Source organism: Chenopodium album, chromosome 23 (genome assembly GCF_948465745.1).
Source record: "Chenopodium album chromosome 23, dcCheAlbu1.1, whole genome shotgun sequence".
NCBI classification, from domain to species: Eukaryota; Viridiplantae; Streptophyta; class Magnoliopsida; order Caryophyllales; family Amaranthaceae; genus Chenopodium; species Chenopodium album.
In genome coordinates, this window is record NC_137856.1 from 32761575 (window position 1) to 32778633 (window position 17059).

A 17059-nucleotide genomic window follows, 5' to 3' on the forward strand; every position below is an offset into this window, starting at 1 on the left:
TGAAATATCATGGTATTTTATACGGGTATGTAGGAACATTTTTCGAATTTCACGTTCATTGTATTATACATCACAAAGTATTGGCTTACTTAATTACTTTTTTACCTTATATTTTAAAGGTTTAGGGTTCAAATTCTATCAAGTGAGGGTGCTTGGAGTAAGGATTCTCTTATCCTCCCCTCTACTCCCAAGTGCTTGATTCGTAAATAATGAATCAAAAAAATCGTGAGAGTTGAGGTCTGGTCAAGGTTTTCCTTAACTTGCATCTTTGTGGACCTCATGGCTCTTGCTCCATTAGCTTTCGGCTAAAAGATTCCAATGAGTCAATTAAAGCTCATCTTAATTTAGAGATTTTGCAAAAATTGCATAAGGTGAAACTTTCATATGTAAAAATTGTAAAAACATATGGCACAATGACTAATGAGTACGTTAATTGCGACTTAAGGTGTGTTCAATTCACCTGATTTTCACTTATCTGAACTTAACTTACTAATCTGAACTCATTAAAACTTATTTTAGTTGTAATTTGAAGTTGGGCAACCCTTATCAGAATTTATTTTTCCTGGACTTATCTGAACTCATTATTCCTGAACTGAACTTATCTGGACTTAATTAAACCTGAAATAAGTGAAAATAAGGTGAACAGACCCTTACAATATAAGTTGGTGTTGGTATAACACTATAACTAGCAGGCAAATGTGTTGTTCAATGCACTACATATATTCAAAGTAATTGGTAAGCTTTACACTCTTTTTACAATATGTTTAATAACAAGCCAACTTCTTATGATATACTATTCACTTTTCAGCTAGCCAAGATGAATTATCTTGAACTACAGTACTCTGTTAATAAGACCTTGCTAATACTCTACTTTCTGAATGAGTTGCACAAAAAAAAAAAAAAAAAACTTCCTACAAAATGGACCTCGCAAATTATCATCCAAACCAATTGTGTTCATAACATTTGAGCAATGTGCATAAATTATAAACCAAGTTCAAGCACAATGGGAAACAAGCTTTACAAACGTAAGACTTTTGCACAACGCATAATGTTAATGTGGTCAATCAATTTAAAAAATAATTACAATTTGTTCTTTTTAGAGGAGATGGCTCCTATGCTGTAACTATCATTTTTCGAGAACACAGCAAAAACAATCAACTGAATATAAACATATACACTTTGGGCTATTAATTTACAAGAGATTGACATCAAATTCAAGGTCCAAATAATCACTCTATATTCGGGCCTTTGCCCTGAACCCTTCCCAAAGCGTCTCTTTCCTATGCATCCACAGAGCCAATGTGCAGCAGTCAATGAACCAAAACTGTCCGCTTCAAAATCAACACTAAGAAAACCTATTTGATCATATCTGATATCAAGAGAAGTTAGCAAGATTTACAAGGAGTCGCCCTGTTTCTCAGGAACTTCAGGGTGAGGCGGCAAAAGATTGAGGAAACTCCCTTGAGCAGGCTGCTTTGACGAGGTCTGTGAATCATCATCTGTGAGGGAAACAGACAGTGACAGACTGACAGTCAATAACAATGGAACAAAACCCATTAAATGATGCAAATTTTTAATAAAATAACACAAAAAACTAAATGTTTAATGCTGAATTTTAGCAAGTATACCAAACCATATTTTATGAACAAGGGAGAAAGATGGGTTTTGCATGCATATTACAAATCTATTTGTAACAAAAGCATACCTTGAATATATAAAGACGTAAAAGCAAAGAAATGAAGAAAAAGAAAGAGGGTAAGGGGGTAACGAACACATACCGAAAAGAGATTTGATCGTTGGCCTCTTGGGTTTAGTACTCTTTTTCTTTATTTCAGCTGCAAGGAGCAAAGATAAGATAAGGCAACTCTATCAATAAATAAATTTTAGGGTAAATAATACGATACTCTCTACCAGACAGGTCTGCCAACCTAATGTACATGCATGCCGCAAAAAAATAGAGGCAAGTAAGTAGCAAGAGGCAAATTCTTGCACAAGGGATAATTCTTATGGTAGCAAATTATATACAGTGAAAGAAAATACAATTGAGACGAGAGAGCTTACAGATTCCAGGTACTTCATGATCATTGACAATTTCGAAATTTTTGTATGTATATCCAACAAAGTTGACATCCTTCGATGAGAGCATCTGCAGTGCCAATAACACCAAAATGTAAGACAACAAGAGCACTAGATTTTCTACATAAACATGCATGCAGGGTAAGGAATAAACTAAGAGAAATCACCATAATAATACAAAACTACAAATTCAGCACATGACATAGATACTCCGACATAGATCAGAAAAATTAATGCTTTAAAATCAGCAGCGCATTTTATATTGCAACAAAGTTTGGGTCCGGCCAACAAACCCACACATAAAGCACATTGAAGGATCAGGAAGACGGGAACATGTAAACTACCAAGAATTTTCCAGTGAGTTACTGTCATACAGGCATACCTATAGCTAATCCAATCATTGTGCTCAGAGAGCACATCAATGATACCCTAAGTGTTTGTACTATACTTCACATACAAACAATATTAACTGATTCTGCCCAGATTTTAATAGCTCCTGCAGTCCTGCTCTACAAATATACACGAAAGCACTTTTTGCATATCCATATATAGGGTACAAGGAAACTCTTGCCAAACCCACAACAGATTATGCCATTGCCTCAGAAAGGGGCTTAGTATGAATCTAAAACAAATCTCAAGATGAACATACAAAAGCCATAATTTAACACAATGACAACAGTCAGCAACCCTCTTATCATCCCAAGCACAAGAACCAAAGGGTTCATTTGTTAAAGGGAAGTAGTTGTACCAAGAATTCCAAAACTATAAATTGTACAACTTCTCACTGACCTTTCTCCATGGACCAGATTTGGAGTTAGCAGGATGAGCTTGCTTGTCCGTCTGCATTCCATACACAAATGATAAGTAAAGAATGAAGGATTGGGAAGAATCAGCCATTTCACTGTTCAAAATTTGGTGTGAAAGATAGCTTTAGTTTGAAAAAACAAACCTCTTCAAATTTTTCAAAGTTTTGTGTATCCAATTCATCATTTACTTCAGGAAGGAATGCAGCTTCTATTTGATACAATTTGTCCCAATCAACACCCTTAAACCACGGATGTGCCTGATGACCATTGAAAAACAGGCAAGTCAACAACTTTGAGTTCACTATCTGCTGTAATGCAACATTTAACTAGGAACCAGTAATCACCTTTATTTCATCTGCACCTTTGGTTCCAAGCCGTTGCTCAACATTGCAAAGGAGTTTACATATAAGATCTTTTGCTTCCCGGGACAGCCTAGCTTCTTCCGGAAATTTTAGATGATGTCTCCAATTAACAATCTAAATTTAGAGAGAAAGACATTCGTAAAAAGCTCAACTTTTCGAATTCAAATCTTGTCTACAATAAAGTATTGTACGATCACAATGTTCTGCCTCATTGTATGTAAGATTAACCCTTAAAGAAAAGCATCATCTTGCTGGTAAATTATACAAAAAAAAATGGATGTGCAAAAAAAATAAAAAGAAAATAAAGTTAGCAATCAAAGAGCTAAAGCACTGTTATCTTCTAAAACTTGATGGACAGACAGGAGGGAAGGGGTGGAATTTTTAACTCTTATCTTCTAAAAAACCAAAAAAGTAAAAATAGTCTTTATACACAATGGGAAACCCTCTCCTGTAGAGGTGGCAGAAAAGTGAAGATACCATAACTTGGGGAAAACTAAGAAAATCAAGTTCACATGGGGTTTTCTACACTTCTAACAGTTTATGCTACAGTCAAAAATGCTTAATGAAATCCATTGTAAGAGCAAACATCAAGATAAAATTAGAAGTAACAATATCTTAACTTGATCCTAACGAAAATTAAAGCAAACATAACACAGTAACAGGCTAAAAACTTCTATTACTGAGTAATGGTGTACAAAAAAAATAAGAAACTAAAAGGTTAAAGCTCACCTTCCTACAAGTCGACATAGGATCATCTGAATAAAAAGGTGGATATCCAACGAGCATTTCGTACATGATTGCACCTAGAGACCACCTGCCCATGTACAGATATTAAGCCATTAAACATACATTATGCAAAAAGAAAGCTAAATGTGCAAGATGTTTTAATGCTAACCAATCACATTCCATGCCATATCCTTTCTTCAATAGCACTTCTGGGGCAATGTAATCTGGTGTGCCAACTGTTGAATAAGCCTACAACATGCAAACTTTAATAGTTAAAATTCAATTACTCATGTTGCAGTAGATATCCAATATGTACTAACATATTACATCAAGAAAGATCACAGTCATCAACACTACACTTCCCAAAATGTGTGCTTATAGAAGAAATAAAAACTAAGCTCATTATAAGTAATGATCGTAAAGAAAATTCTTATGTGCCCCTAAACTGCACCATTTAACAGCCTCCTACAAGGATCACAATTTAATCGCAAACAAACCTCACAGTTATTAAGCGTTCTGAAATCTAGTAAAATATAAAGAGAAAGGACAATAATATTTACAAGCATTCTCCTGTTCTTCTGCCAGTGCAGTAACTGCTCCTGCTGTGAGCGTTTTGGAGCTACAGGCCGTCCATCACTCTGAAGAGCTCCACTTAAGTTACTTCCCACAGAAAAATCCTTTTCTTGAAGACCTCGGCAATCAAGTGGTTTACATAATCCAAAGTCTGAAAGTTTCATGTGGCCGTATTTATCAAGTAGTAAATTATCAGGTTTGATGTCTCTGCAACAAGACATTTAAAGAATTATCCTCTTCACCGCATTAAAATATCTGACAAGCTAAAGAATGCAGTCCCACAAACAAACATGCATACCTATGTATATAATTATGCTTATGAATGGATTCAATGGCAAGGACAGTTTCAGCAACATAAAACCTAGCCTCATCTTCAGTTAGTGTATCCTTACGCATGAGTAAAGTCATCATATCCCCACCAGGAAGATATTCCATGATGAGGTAAAGGTACTCATCATCTTGAAAGGAGCAATAAAGCTTTACAATGCAATTACTGTCAACTTCTGCAAGTAAGTTTCTTTCGGCTTTTACATGTTCCACCTGTACCAATTGGATTAAGTAAAATCTTAGCATCATGACTAGCCATCAAATCTGGTAATATAAAATCCAATTCAAACAAAACACATACCTGTCCTCTCCTGAGCATCTCAGATTTCTTCAATTTCTTCATAGCGTAAACATGGCCAGTTGATTTTTCTCGGCAAATTCTCACCTGGAATGACGAGAAAATATGTGATGAATACTCAATGGCTAAATCAGTAGCATCATTAGAAGTGAGACTATTGAAGTATTGAGCACAAAAAGCTTAAGAAGTGTTATATAAAGATACTGATAGTTTCAAATAGGTTTCATCTTCAAATTAAAGAGCTTGGAGTGCCGTTGGTAAAGAGGTTCAAGAGCAGATCAAAGTGACAATAGTATTTTATTTCAGTAAAACTAGCACCACATAGACTTGACAAACACAAACAGTGTCTGAGGCCCTAACTCCATCCTATATGCACACCAAAATAGCTTAAAATTGAGAAAATCATTCTTCACCATTATGATGACCGTGTCAGGGTTTCTGACTCAGGGCCTGTTTTCTCCAATTTAATTTCTATAGCAAACTGTTTTGTGGTCTTTTTGAAATCAAATTTTATGAACTTCCTTGAACTCATCATGAATATTATTTAAATATTATCATTAATCATGTAAAATAGTTATAGAGAAGAAGAAATCAAAAAAGGTAGGCTAGGGCGTAATATGCGAATACTCCAACTGTTTCACAATTGAATGAACATTGCTATTTACCTACATTTTGAAACACCTCCTTAATGAAAAGTGGTTACCTTGAGTATTTCATTTTAGTAAATAAAGAAAAGTCAATAACAAAGAACAGACTAATATAGGAGATCCCTGGTTATCTACATTATCAGAAAGAGAATTTTAACAAAACATCTGTTAGAGAAGCATGATATTCCAGGAGAGCCAAAACTAAACTGAAGAAACCACCAAGCCCTAGTCAGGCAAATCAACAAATGCAAGGGAAATATGCATATTGCACTCCCCCCAAAACGGAAACAGATTTATGAAAAAATATAAAAATAGAATAAACCTCAACATACACTATTATCTAAAGTTCAAACCCATACAGCTTTCTGGCACAGGCACAATTCAGCAAATGTCTCGATAATCAATAAGATCGAAACACTTCATGTAAGGCATTGATAGCTTGTAGGAAAAGCTGGAGACATGGACCAAAAAACGAAAACCAAATTTACCTCACCAAATGCACCCTTTCCTATCATTGTCAACGGTTCAAAGTCATCTGCTCCCATTTTATGCCTCTGAAGTCGCATAAACTCTCTTTCCTTTTTCTCTAGAAAATGAAGTATATTACTCTTCTCATCCTTTGGAACGTCAGCATCAGCCAACTTCTTCTCCAATATATCACGCCTGCATGAAGAAAAGACATGCAGCTCCATTATAATGATCTCCAAAAAAGGTGACAGAAATATTAGAAGACAGCTAAGAAACAAAAAGGTCAGCCTAGCAGCATAGAACATAGCTCTCCTAGATAGCAAAGCTACAGAAAACATAAGGTTATAGCTGTTAGACTTCATTATTCAAGCTTAAACTATGGTGAGGAGCAATATCAAAACGAAAAATATCTTTTTAGTCAACTTCTCTAAAACCAAGGCATCCAGTAGGTTCATTCGCCTCTCCCTTTGTAGAAGTTACTGCTGGGGTTGCAGCAGCAACAAGACTAAAGCATGACTTGAAGCAAAAAAGATAAAAGGAATTTTTCACGAAACCTTCCCTTTATATTTCTTACAAGCCAAAACTTGTTGATAATGCTCCATCAACTATTCAATGATGCATAATAATTACATAAAAAAAGCCACATGACATCAGTAATCATACAGAACCATTGAAACATGACATCAAAGGGTAACTCTAGTCTTATACAAAGAATGAGGGGCTGCTGTAACATGAATTATGTTAATCCATCTTGAAAAAAAAAAAATATCACTTTTGTCTAGAGGACTTACACTCAGAGAATGCAACCATCATATATGATCTCAGAAGATAACATTCTTTTATAATTCTGCTAGGACAAAAATGGCGGAGGGAAAGGGAGTGGAGAGAAGAGGAAAGAAATGCATTGACAATTTCCTTCCAAATTTCTCTGACATTGCCTTCCCATTTCCAATCCTATATCCAGATATAGAAGGATGAATCCTTCACTTTTCTTTCCCTTCACCCTCGTCCAAACACACTTTATATAATCTTAAGGTCAATTTATCATACAAACCTTGCTACTACTGCATGTGAAACATAATTTTCCAGATAAGTAAATAATCTAATTTCGAGATATCAAACCATCAGCATTGGCCAAAAACGAGGTCAGGAATTTAGAGCTTTAAATGCAAGAATGCACAAGCAGAGAGATTTCTTAGAAAATAAAACACCTAGTCATGAATGAGACAGCATTAAGAGGACACACCCGTTACGGATGATGGTAGACCTATCAGCTGACCTAGTACAAGGACAATAACTATGCGCAGATGCCCAATGTACAACTGTACACCATAACTTTGAATCACTGTCCTTAATCAATAAATTAACAATGAATCGATGATCCTTGCTGAACACTTGGCCATTTGGGTCAATACCTGAGTCTCACACTTGTATCAGAGAGGATCAAAATGATAGACAACATACAAACTGGTCCATTATCTAGGACCCAGAAAGCTACATCAATTGCTATAATCCAAATACAAGAATTTGCATATACAGACAGACCAAAACTTTACATTGTGTCTAAAGAAGTAAACCTGTATACATGCACATCTTGAGCTTGAGTCAAGCCCGGTTCATGATTGTACACCTTAAATTAGTCAAGCTTGGACTTTCAAACTCTGGACAATTACGGATGAGTTAAGCTATGGTCTAAGCTAGTTCAAGTCAAGTCAAGCAACTTCAACTCAAACTCAACACAGGTTGTTACCCCCTCCCCACCCCCAAAAAGTATGCAGCAAGTACAATCTGCATGCTTATGATATTTGGTTGTGGAGTTTAAGAAAAAAAAAAAAGGTGGGACCACATGTCAATGAAATGATAAGAAATTAAGTAATGGATCGCTTAATCATAAATGAAATGGAGCCTTATTATAGGGACATCCCAAAAAGGAAAATGGTGCATCCTTTTAGGTACAACAGAATATTACCATGATTACCCTGATACGAAAATTGAAAACACCCACATTTAATCAACTAATGTGTCGCATTAAATCATAGTCAATTCTCTTTGCACAAGCAAATGTCATTCTAAAACTAAGCCAACCCATTTATTGCATGCATGTAAGATTAATCCTTACCTTATAAGTCTAATCACTACATAAAGGCCATAAATTAGAAGTCATATAGGATCATGTTCAGCAAGAGTTACTCAGTCAAAGCAATACTGATTTTGAAAAGTGCTGTTCAGCTAGGTAGCTTGATAGGGTAACGGTGAGAGAGTGAAGCATATTTTCGCAAAAGCCAAGTTACATATAATTTCATCCAAAAGATAACTATACTCGCAATAGCTACTTTGTACCAACACTTGTTTTAACAAATCCATTGACGGCTAACCTCTAACAACTAGCCTACAATCTCTAACAGCTAGTAATTAACCCATGACTAAAGCAGCTAGTTTTGTTGAACAACCACTAAATGTTGGTAAACTACAGCTACAATAGCTGTAGTACCACTCCGGATCAATGCACTTACCAAATACAGTTATCCAGCACTATAAATCAGTAAAACAGCCTTGTAATAACTGAATAATCGGTCCAACTATGCATATCACATTTCCTTCGAAGCGATCTTGTACCTTTTAGGCTTTTATTACCAAAAATGATAACCAATGAGTACAATGATTCTAAGTTTTGTTATTCTAACAATCCTCAAAGCAATTAAGATTGTAGATTCTTCTGTTTTCAAATACAACCTGTACAGCAGCAGCATGATCCATAAACAGCAAAGCAATTTACTTTCAAGGGAAAAAACTAAAACAACAAAAGACTTACCGCTCCTTCCTTTGCTGCAAATTCTTCATCTGATCCTGATAATGCTTCTCAATATATTGTTTAGCAGCTGCAACTTTCTGCTTGGTAGCGGTGGAGGGTGCGTCCTCACTAACCGGAGCCTTCATCCCTTCTTTCCCTTTGACAACTGTAACAGCAGCCTCCTTCTTCACCCCTCTTCCTTTATCTTTCGCTTTGAACCCGGTAAAACACCTCCTCGCCGCTTCCATCCCCTCTTCCTATTTCTCTAATCTAGCACCTAAAACTAAACCTAAACACTCAAATCCCACAAAAGTAGAACAACACCAAACTAAAACTATCTAATAACAAAGAATCACCAATCACTATCTTCTTCCTTCCTTCCAAGTCACCTGACAACTGAGCACTTGCTGAACCTAACCTAAACAAAGCATTATGGACATTAGTAAACTAGTGCATCAAATTTCAGAAAGTTCAAAAAAAAAAATTTAAAAAAAAAAAAAAAACAAAAAACATGAACTTTAATTTAGCATCTTCTCCATTTTTTGCTACCAATTTAAGATTCAACTAGTTCTAAATATGAAGATTCAGCAAAAGCCCTATTGCATCAAAATCAATAGAATAAATTAGAAGTAAATATGAAAAATGTTGATAAATCATATCATCACTAAAATTCATACAGAAGTTATACATTTAATCATCTCAAACAGCAAAAAATACACCAAAATTCAATTGGAATTCTTTTTAAAAAAAGAGAGGAATTACCAAACAGTTGCAGCTTAAAATAATTATAAAAAAAATTAACTAACAATCAAAAACTAAAAAGACATAGAATTACATCGAGATCAGCAGCAACAAAAACAGAAAAGGGGAAAAACCCTAAGATTAAGGCGATAGAAATTGAATTGTGCAATAAAGCAAAAAAGAGATACATAAACAATAACAAATTAATTGAAATACCTATAAAGAAAGAAAGCGGCCAGAAAAAGTGAAGAATTGAAACCCTAAAAACCCAGAAAAATTGGGGAAAATTTTACAGAAATTGAAATTGAAGAAGAACAAGTGAAGATGTGAAGAAGAAGATACATCGACGACCAGTTTGGGTGTGGGTTTGCATGATCCCTCATTTTCTCTCTCCTCTTTTTTTTTTTTTTTTTTTTTGGTGTACTTTTAATTTAATTATAACTAATTTATTTAAATTTAAAAAAAAAAAAAAACAGGTAAAAAAAATAAATAAAAATAAAGAGGATTGGTTGTGAATGTGGGTGGAAAAAATAATTTGTTGCAGAAGAAAAAAAGGCAGAAAAAGCTCTGCTTTTTATGTGAGAAAAAAAAAAAAAAAAAAAAAAAAAAAAAAGGGATTTACTACTATTACTAGTACTATACTGCTACTTCAACATTCCTGTAATTTGGAGAGAGAATTTGGAAGATCTTTAGCTCAGAGATCTACTGTTTTTTTTGGTACAAATATACATCTTGTTTTGGTATGGAGTACGGAGTACGATGTAGATTATAGTGGTATGGGTTCGGGGAATTCTGTATAGGTCAACCTTTTGAACGTCTGTTGAGTTTTTGAGACGATGGGGAATAGATTGGGAAGTTGATAATTACGAGGATAGAACCTCGTAATTAATGGTTTGTGAGTTGATTAAAGTGTTGCGAATGAGGGAATGACTTTGAGATGAATTTTAATGCATTTTGAGCGACTAGTTACTTTTTTTAATAAAAATGAGTTATGTGATTTGATCTTGATGCATTAGGCATTGTATTGACAATCGATAATGGTAATCTTTTAGTTTTGGTAAGTCAATTACGAGTATTAAATTGTTAGTTCCTATAATTCTATTTTTGTTTTATTTGCTATTGTATAACTAACTAAGAACGTTTATTCCATTTATGGATCACAATAGTGAAGCTATTACTCTCCTTTCACTCAATTGTAGACAATTTCACGAACTTCGGTGATTTTAGAAATTATGGCATTAATCAAATATCCCAGAGTAGTAAATAGAAAACTTAACTGACAAAGTATATAAATATCTTTATCACCTTCCTAATCATAATTATGTTATCTAATTTCATTATGCTATTCAATGGGTGTATTCATGGTGTTTTTATTAATGTACATCGATTGTATGATTTGTATTACACGTGACTAAAACTAGTCAATGGCATTTTAGTATTAAAAAGTTTATTTTTTCTGTTAATTGTTCTATCCCAATTAAGTTACCATAAATTTCTATTTTAGATTTTTTCTCAACTTTAAGAAACAAGTTGAGTAAAAGAAATCATAATTAGCAAATTTGATAAGTTTTTTTTTTCAACAAATATAAGCTAAGCTTAGCAAAAAGGAAACCGGGAAAACAAAACATTTGCTACGTAAACACTTTTTTCTTTTGAAACTTTTCCTATGTTACTCTATAAACGACATCTTATTTCATATACATTAACACAAACTCATATATTAGTTTATCAACTTTGTTGAAATGTTGCACTTCTTACACCAATTTATGCATATATACTTAGGGCATGTACTTTTCAAATTATTTTCAGTTCAGTTTAGTTCAGTTTTTAATTTACCTCTCACATAAAATATTCACTTCGACTCAGTTCAGTCAATTAAAACAGACCCTTAGCTATGTGCATAAAATAGCCGATACCTGTATATAATACGGCCGGAGTACTATATATAATAATTAAGAGCAACACACATGACAAATGTATGTACATACCCTTTTATGCCGTTATGCTTGGCGTCGAAGTGAAAGAAAGTAAGTAGCATCCAACATGCCGCAACAAAGGTGGTACACCATCTTTAGTGAAAAGACCTTTGTTTGAGATATTTGTACATGTGATTTACTATTTAGGTAAACTTATCTTTCCTATAGTTATATTAATAGTTACTCGTATTATGTAGGTTTTACTCTAATAATAATCCTAATTTTTATAATTATTTCATGGTAATTAAGGGTGAAAGGAAAAAAGGTAAACTAAATAATAATTGTATTATGTCGTAATCTAAAGTAGGTTTGAGTTTCCAATTTCCATTAATAGTAATCAAATATTTCAAACTCTTCATAATTATAGGAATTGCAGGTTTAATTTCCAGCTAATGTGTAATAACTGTAAATAGGCAAAATAATTTTATGATGAATAGGTGCACTAATACCTTTGTTGACTTCTGTTTAATCAACATGACAATTGACAAAGACTCAATCTTAAGTAGGTTTCTGACATCATAATGATTGGGACAATCACTTTGAACAAGGGGTACTTTTGGAAAATAGCTCATGTTTGTATTATTGATTAATTTGTTTCGTTTGATTTTAGGTTGTTCAGAAATTATTAATTAAAACTAAACTTAATAAATTGTAAAATAATTGCATATGATGTCGAGTGCTGAATTTTCTTAGTGGATTAGTGTCAAGTTTAGAATTTTCTTAGTGGATTTGAGTTGAGCATATTGGTTAGTGACTTTGTGTCGAGTATTAATTGTTATATTAGCTCAAGATGTAATAGATAATTAAGAAAAAGGACAAACATAAACACCAAATACATACACGGGGCAAGAGTACACTTAATAAGGTTTTTTTTATTATCTTATTTTCACTTATTTCATGAAAATAAATTCAAATGAGATAATTTTAGGAAAATTAAACTAGTTAAGTTCGGGTTATGCAAGTACAATTTACAACTACTAAAACAATTACTAATAATTCATTCAAATCCATAAAAGCATAAGTAAGTTATGAAATAATTCAACTAATAAATTATGTAAAATTCCTATCTATCTATTAACTATTACTGAAACAGAAGTTGCTAACATCATCATTGCACACGTGTCGCTCTCTCAATAAAAAAATTCCCGCCTAAATACAATGATGATGACAATTTTTTTTTTTGCTATCATATTTTACATTTTTGAAATTTAAATATTAGAAGTTTCTACATTACAACTAAAACCTATCAGTTTACCGTTGGAAATTTAAACAATTTTGAATAGCACAATAATATATGACCTCCTACATTATTGAACTATGAATTAGACAACGTTGATCACTATATCATAATTTTGATGAAAATATAAAAAAAAATTAAAATTAAAAAATGTACGTAATTTTTATTTATATTCATGTACAATAGTGATTTATTTTTAAAACGTACAAATTAAAAATAGGTTTTATATAAATCGTGCACCGCACGGGTTCTAACCTAGTAAGCTAATAAGCGAAAGTCAAGTGAAGAAATTGAATCCACCACTCGTCTCTTATCGTACTAGAAAATTTTAAAAATTAAGGGTTTGGAAAAAATAATAGGGCACGAAAGTATGAAAAGTTGATGAGATTAAACACACTACTCGTCTCTTATTGTTCTAGAAAAATAAAGAAATTTAGGGTTTGGAAATGATAAAAGATGAAAGTATGAAAAGTTGATGAGATTGGAAAGTAAAAGTCTATTATAATGGGCATATAGTAATATAAGAGGATTTCATAATTCACTTTTGGACCAGATTTGGAGTGAAAGGAGAGCTTCACAAGGAAGAAAGCAGCAAGTAATGGCTACTACTCAATTTTTTAATTTAACCAATTAAGTGTATTGTAAAAAGTAAAAACAACTATCTATGTGTTGACTTTGAATGAAAGTTATCCAATGAGCATATGCCACCAAAGGCACCACCCCTTCTTTGGAAACACTCTTTTCATTCCCCAACTTCTTCACACTGTTAATTAATTAATTATTGAATTATGTATATATAATGGATGATGCAACATCCCTCATACTCAACAAATTAAAAATCGATCACATAAGCAAGTGAAGCAACCCATTACAATGAGGAAAAAAAAAAAGGATAAATTATACATCTTCAAATAAAATCAATGTATCGATGTCATGAATAAATGTGTGTCAATAATATTTCATTTTTAATTATTCAACCAAGTTTGTCGTAATGTTTACTTTTCGTCTTGTTATAATTAACCGTTACAACTTACAACTAGTTAACAAAAACCATCACAATTTAATGAAGTTGGTTCATTCAAGATGAACTATATATATATATATATATATATATATATATATATATATATAAAAGATAAATGTCTCTAATACTAGATGTCCCCCAATTTAAAACGATACTTACAAGATGTAATTATCATTATTGTTTAATCTTCAGGTTTTGTTAGAATGAGTAAAGCTTGATTTAGTATATGCTTTCTATATTTACCTTTGTACGGAGTATAAACTTTTATCAAACAGCAAAAGCAAGTATTTTAAAAAGCATCTATTCTTGTATAATGAAGTTAATTGCAGATTATGGGGTAAAAAAGCAAATACACTTATCATTTAAATTACATAGATATGATTCTTCAAAAATAATAAAATTACATAGATATGATACATGCATTATGCATATGCCTATTGTGCATAAAAGACATAATAGCATGAAATCTAATAATAACAATAATTGAGCTTCTGTAATATTTAGAGTACATAAATAGAATAATGACCAGGTCTAAAGAATGTCATTAGTAATAATTAATATCAATTGGGAGAATCAAGGAATGTAAATAGGTGTACGACTACCATACTAAACTAAAATGCTTCACGTGAATGCCTTGGACTGTTAGGCCATTAGGTGTTAACCTCGATCCATAGGGTCAACGTGTGTGAAGAAAACCCAATTTCTTAATTTGTCCTTAGTTCCTTACCAATGATAACCATTAAGGAAAAGCAAATACTACATCCGTTACATATTAGTTGTAACTTTGGGCAATATTTATGAGAGCTAAATTATTCCAAAGTTGCAACTAATTTGTAACGGAGGTAGTAGCTATAATTTTTACGATACAATCGGTTGTACTTTAAAGTTTAATAGAGACGATTATTTTTGTCTATTTGTTCACACTTCACAGGTCACAAAAGAAAAGCACTTTTTTTTTTTTTTTTTTTTAATGATGTATTATATATATATATATATATATATATATATATATATATATATATATATATATATATATATATATATATATTTCTTTTGACACAAATGATGTATATATTCATATTATCATATTCAAGATATAATATGATGTACGGAAAAAATCTCGTTATGTAATTGTTTTACAATTCAACATCAAAAAAATACTCCATACTATGTATTGATCATCGTTGTCAGTTTGTCACACTACTTCTTAAATAAACAAATTTTAAGGAATGAAAGCATATTATTGTTCCTCTGATTCATACCTAAATAACTTCATGCATGGATATATTATGCAGTAAAGCGTATAAAATATACAAATTAAATTACGTACAAGTGTACAACCTCTAAACAAACCTCTATATATCATCAATTTAAGCTTTAATACGGAGTATGTATAATCATAACCTTTTAATTTCATTTTTTCTTTTTGTTTTTGTTTTTTTTTTCTTTTTTTTTGACAAGAACCAAATTAAAAAATGTTGAAAAATGTTTCGTACAAAAGCCTAAGTGCATGCTAGCCTAAAAGGCCAAAATCATTACTGGTCTTCTGGTGTAAAGAACTTATGTAGGACACGAATACTAGAAATAGTAGTGTGTATAATAAAACTTTAAAGGTTACGTTAAATAAAAAATGGCTAATTTACATCAGAATTTTGTGGTAATATTTTCACTTTTGCACATTCAACGCCTTAATATTCGGCAGGTAATTGGCGGGGATGTCAGCCACTACAAAAGTCACCAATGCACCACCACCTCCCTACTACTCTCCTCTCTTTATACTTCGGTATATATTTATGCTTTATATATAAGGGTCTGTTCATATTTATTGAACTGAGCTGAATTGAACTGAACTAAATTGAGCTGAAATGAATATTTTATGAGAGAGAGAAATTAGGAGCTGAACTAAACTGAACTGATTGGAGCTGAACTGAACTAATTGAAGCTGAACTGAACTAATTGGAGCTGAACTGAATTGAAAATAAGTAAATATGAACAGGCCCTAAGTTATATTAACCTCGAAAAAAAAAATAATATTAGGACATCCTCCTTACAAGTGGAATACCTAAATAACTTGAATATAAGCCTGGAAATAATTAGGCTACAATACAATTGGATAATTAACCGTTTATTAAGTCATTTATACACTTCTAGATTAGTTTCACAATAGATATGGTACGCTGAATACGTCAATCACTTGTGGAGACATAAGTATTACGTACGTTTAAAATTTAAAACTCTGTAATTTGTATAACATAGACTTGTTGAACAACTTGGTCAAATAATTCTATTATCAATAAGGATTTATTTTGTCATGTCTAAATTGTCAACTACGGATTATGAGCTTTTTAAAGTGGATATTTAGACAATTAAGGCCCTGTTTGATTTACCTTAATTTTGCTAAACTGAAATTATTTTTACTGAACTGAACTTAATTTTACTGAACTGAAATTATTTTTACTGAACTTAAATTATTTTTACTGATTTTCTATTATAATTTTTCTTTAAGAAAACTGAATTTTACTAAACTTAACTTATTTTTACTGAACTGAAATTATTTTTACTAAACTGAACTTAATTTTACTGAACTGAACTTATTTTTACTGAACTGAAATTATTTTTACTTAATATTATTTTTTTAAGGTGAAGAGAACATGGCCTAAGTCTTTGATGCATGTAGCCTAGAGTGGGAAAGTATTAGTTGCCTTTCCTGTAATCAAGGCAAACATGAGTATCAATTGTCAAATAAGTTGAATTCCTACTAAAATACACAAATTTAACCAATAATTAGGACTTGGTTTGGCAAAAAATTGTCCAATGAGTGTACTTTCAATAATTTCTTGGAACATTTGGATGACTTTTTCTCCTATTTTTAAAAGGCTTTAAACAATTATTATTGTAAATTCATCTCACCTTTATTTTTGAATAAACACAAACAATAAGAAATAGACGAACAAATTTTTCACTAATCTCAAAATATAAAAATCCGTATAAATTAAATCATATCCAC

At 32.2% G+C, this 17059-nt stretch overlaps 1 protein-coding gene across 2 annotated transcripts; it reads right to left on the reverse strand.

The window, feature by feature from the left end:
* Positions 1 to 1046: 1046 nt before the first annotated feature.
* LOC145606610 (AGC (cAMP-dependent, cGMP-dependent and protein kinase C) kinase family protein) lies at positions 1047 to 10242 on the reverse strand. Of its 2 annotated transcripts, none has more exons than XM_081662402.1 (14): positions 10032 to 10242; positions 9096 to 9487; positions 6304 to 6478; positions 5172 to 5255; positions 4842 to 5083; positions 4531 to 4750; positions 4140 to 4219; positions 3974 to 4058; positions 3227 to 3358; positions 3026 to 3139; positions 2866 to 2916; positions 2062 to 2146; positions 1779 to 1835; positions 1047 to 1499 (listed from the first exon to the last, which is right to left on the reverse strand). In XM_081662402.1, exons 2-14 carry the CDS (start codon positions 9320 to 9322, stop codon positions 1396 to 1398), a joined length of 1656 nt encoding a protein of 551 aa, XP_081518528.1. In that variant the 5' UTR covers positions 9323 to 9487; positions 10032 to 10242; the 3' UTR covers positions 1047 to 1395. The 2 variants fall into 2 exon arrangements, with proteins under 2 accessions (XP_081518528.1, XP_081518527.1); XM_081662401.1 differs by having other exon boundaries at positions 9096 to 9492.
* Positions 10243 to 17059: the final 6817 nt, after the last annotated feature.

Excerpts from the sequence above, each read along its gene's own strand:
- LOC145606610 (XM_081662402.1), bottom strand. The coding sequence starts at position 9,322 with ATGGAAGCGGCGAGGAGGTGTTTTACCGGGTTCAAAGCGAAAGATAAA. Across the intron at positions 3,140-3,226 it reads AAGGTGCAGATGAAATAAAG|GCACATCCGTGGTTTAAGGG; the intron begins GTGATTACTGGT and ends AATGGTCATCAG. Across the intron at positions 2,147-2,865 it reads AATCTGGTCCATGGAGAAAG|ATGCTCTCATCGAAGGATGT; the intron begins GTCAGTGAGAAG and ends TTGGCACTGCAG.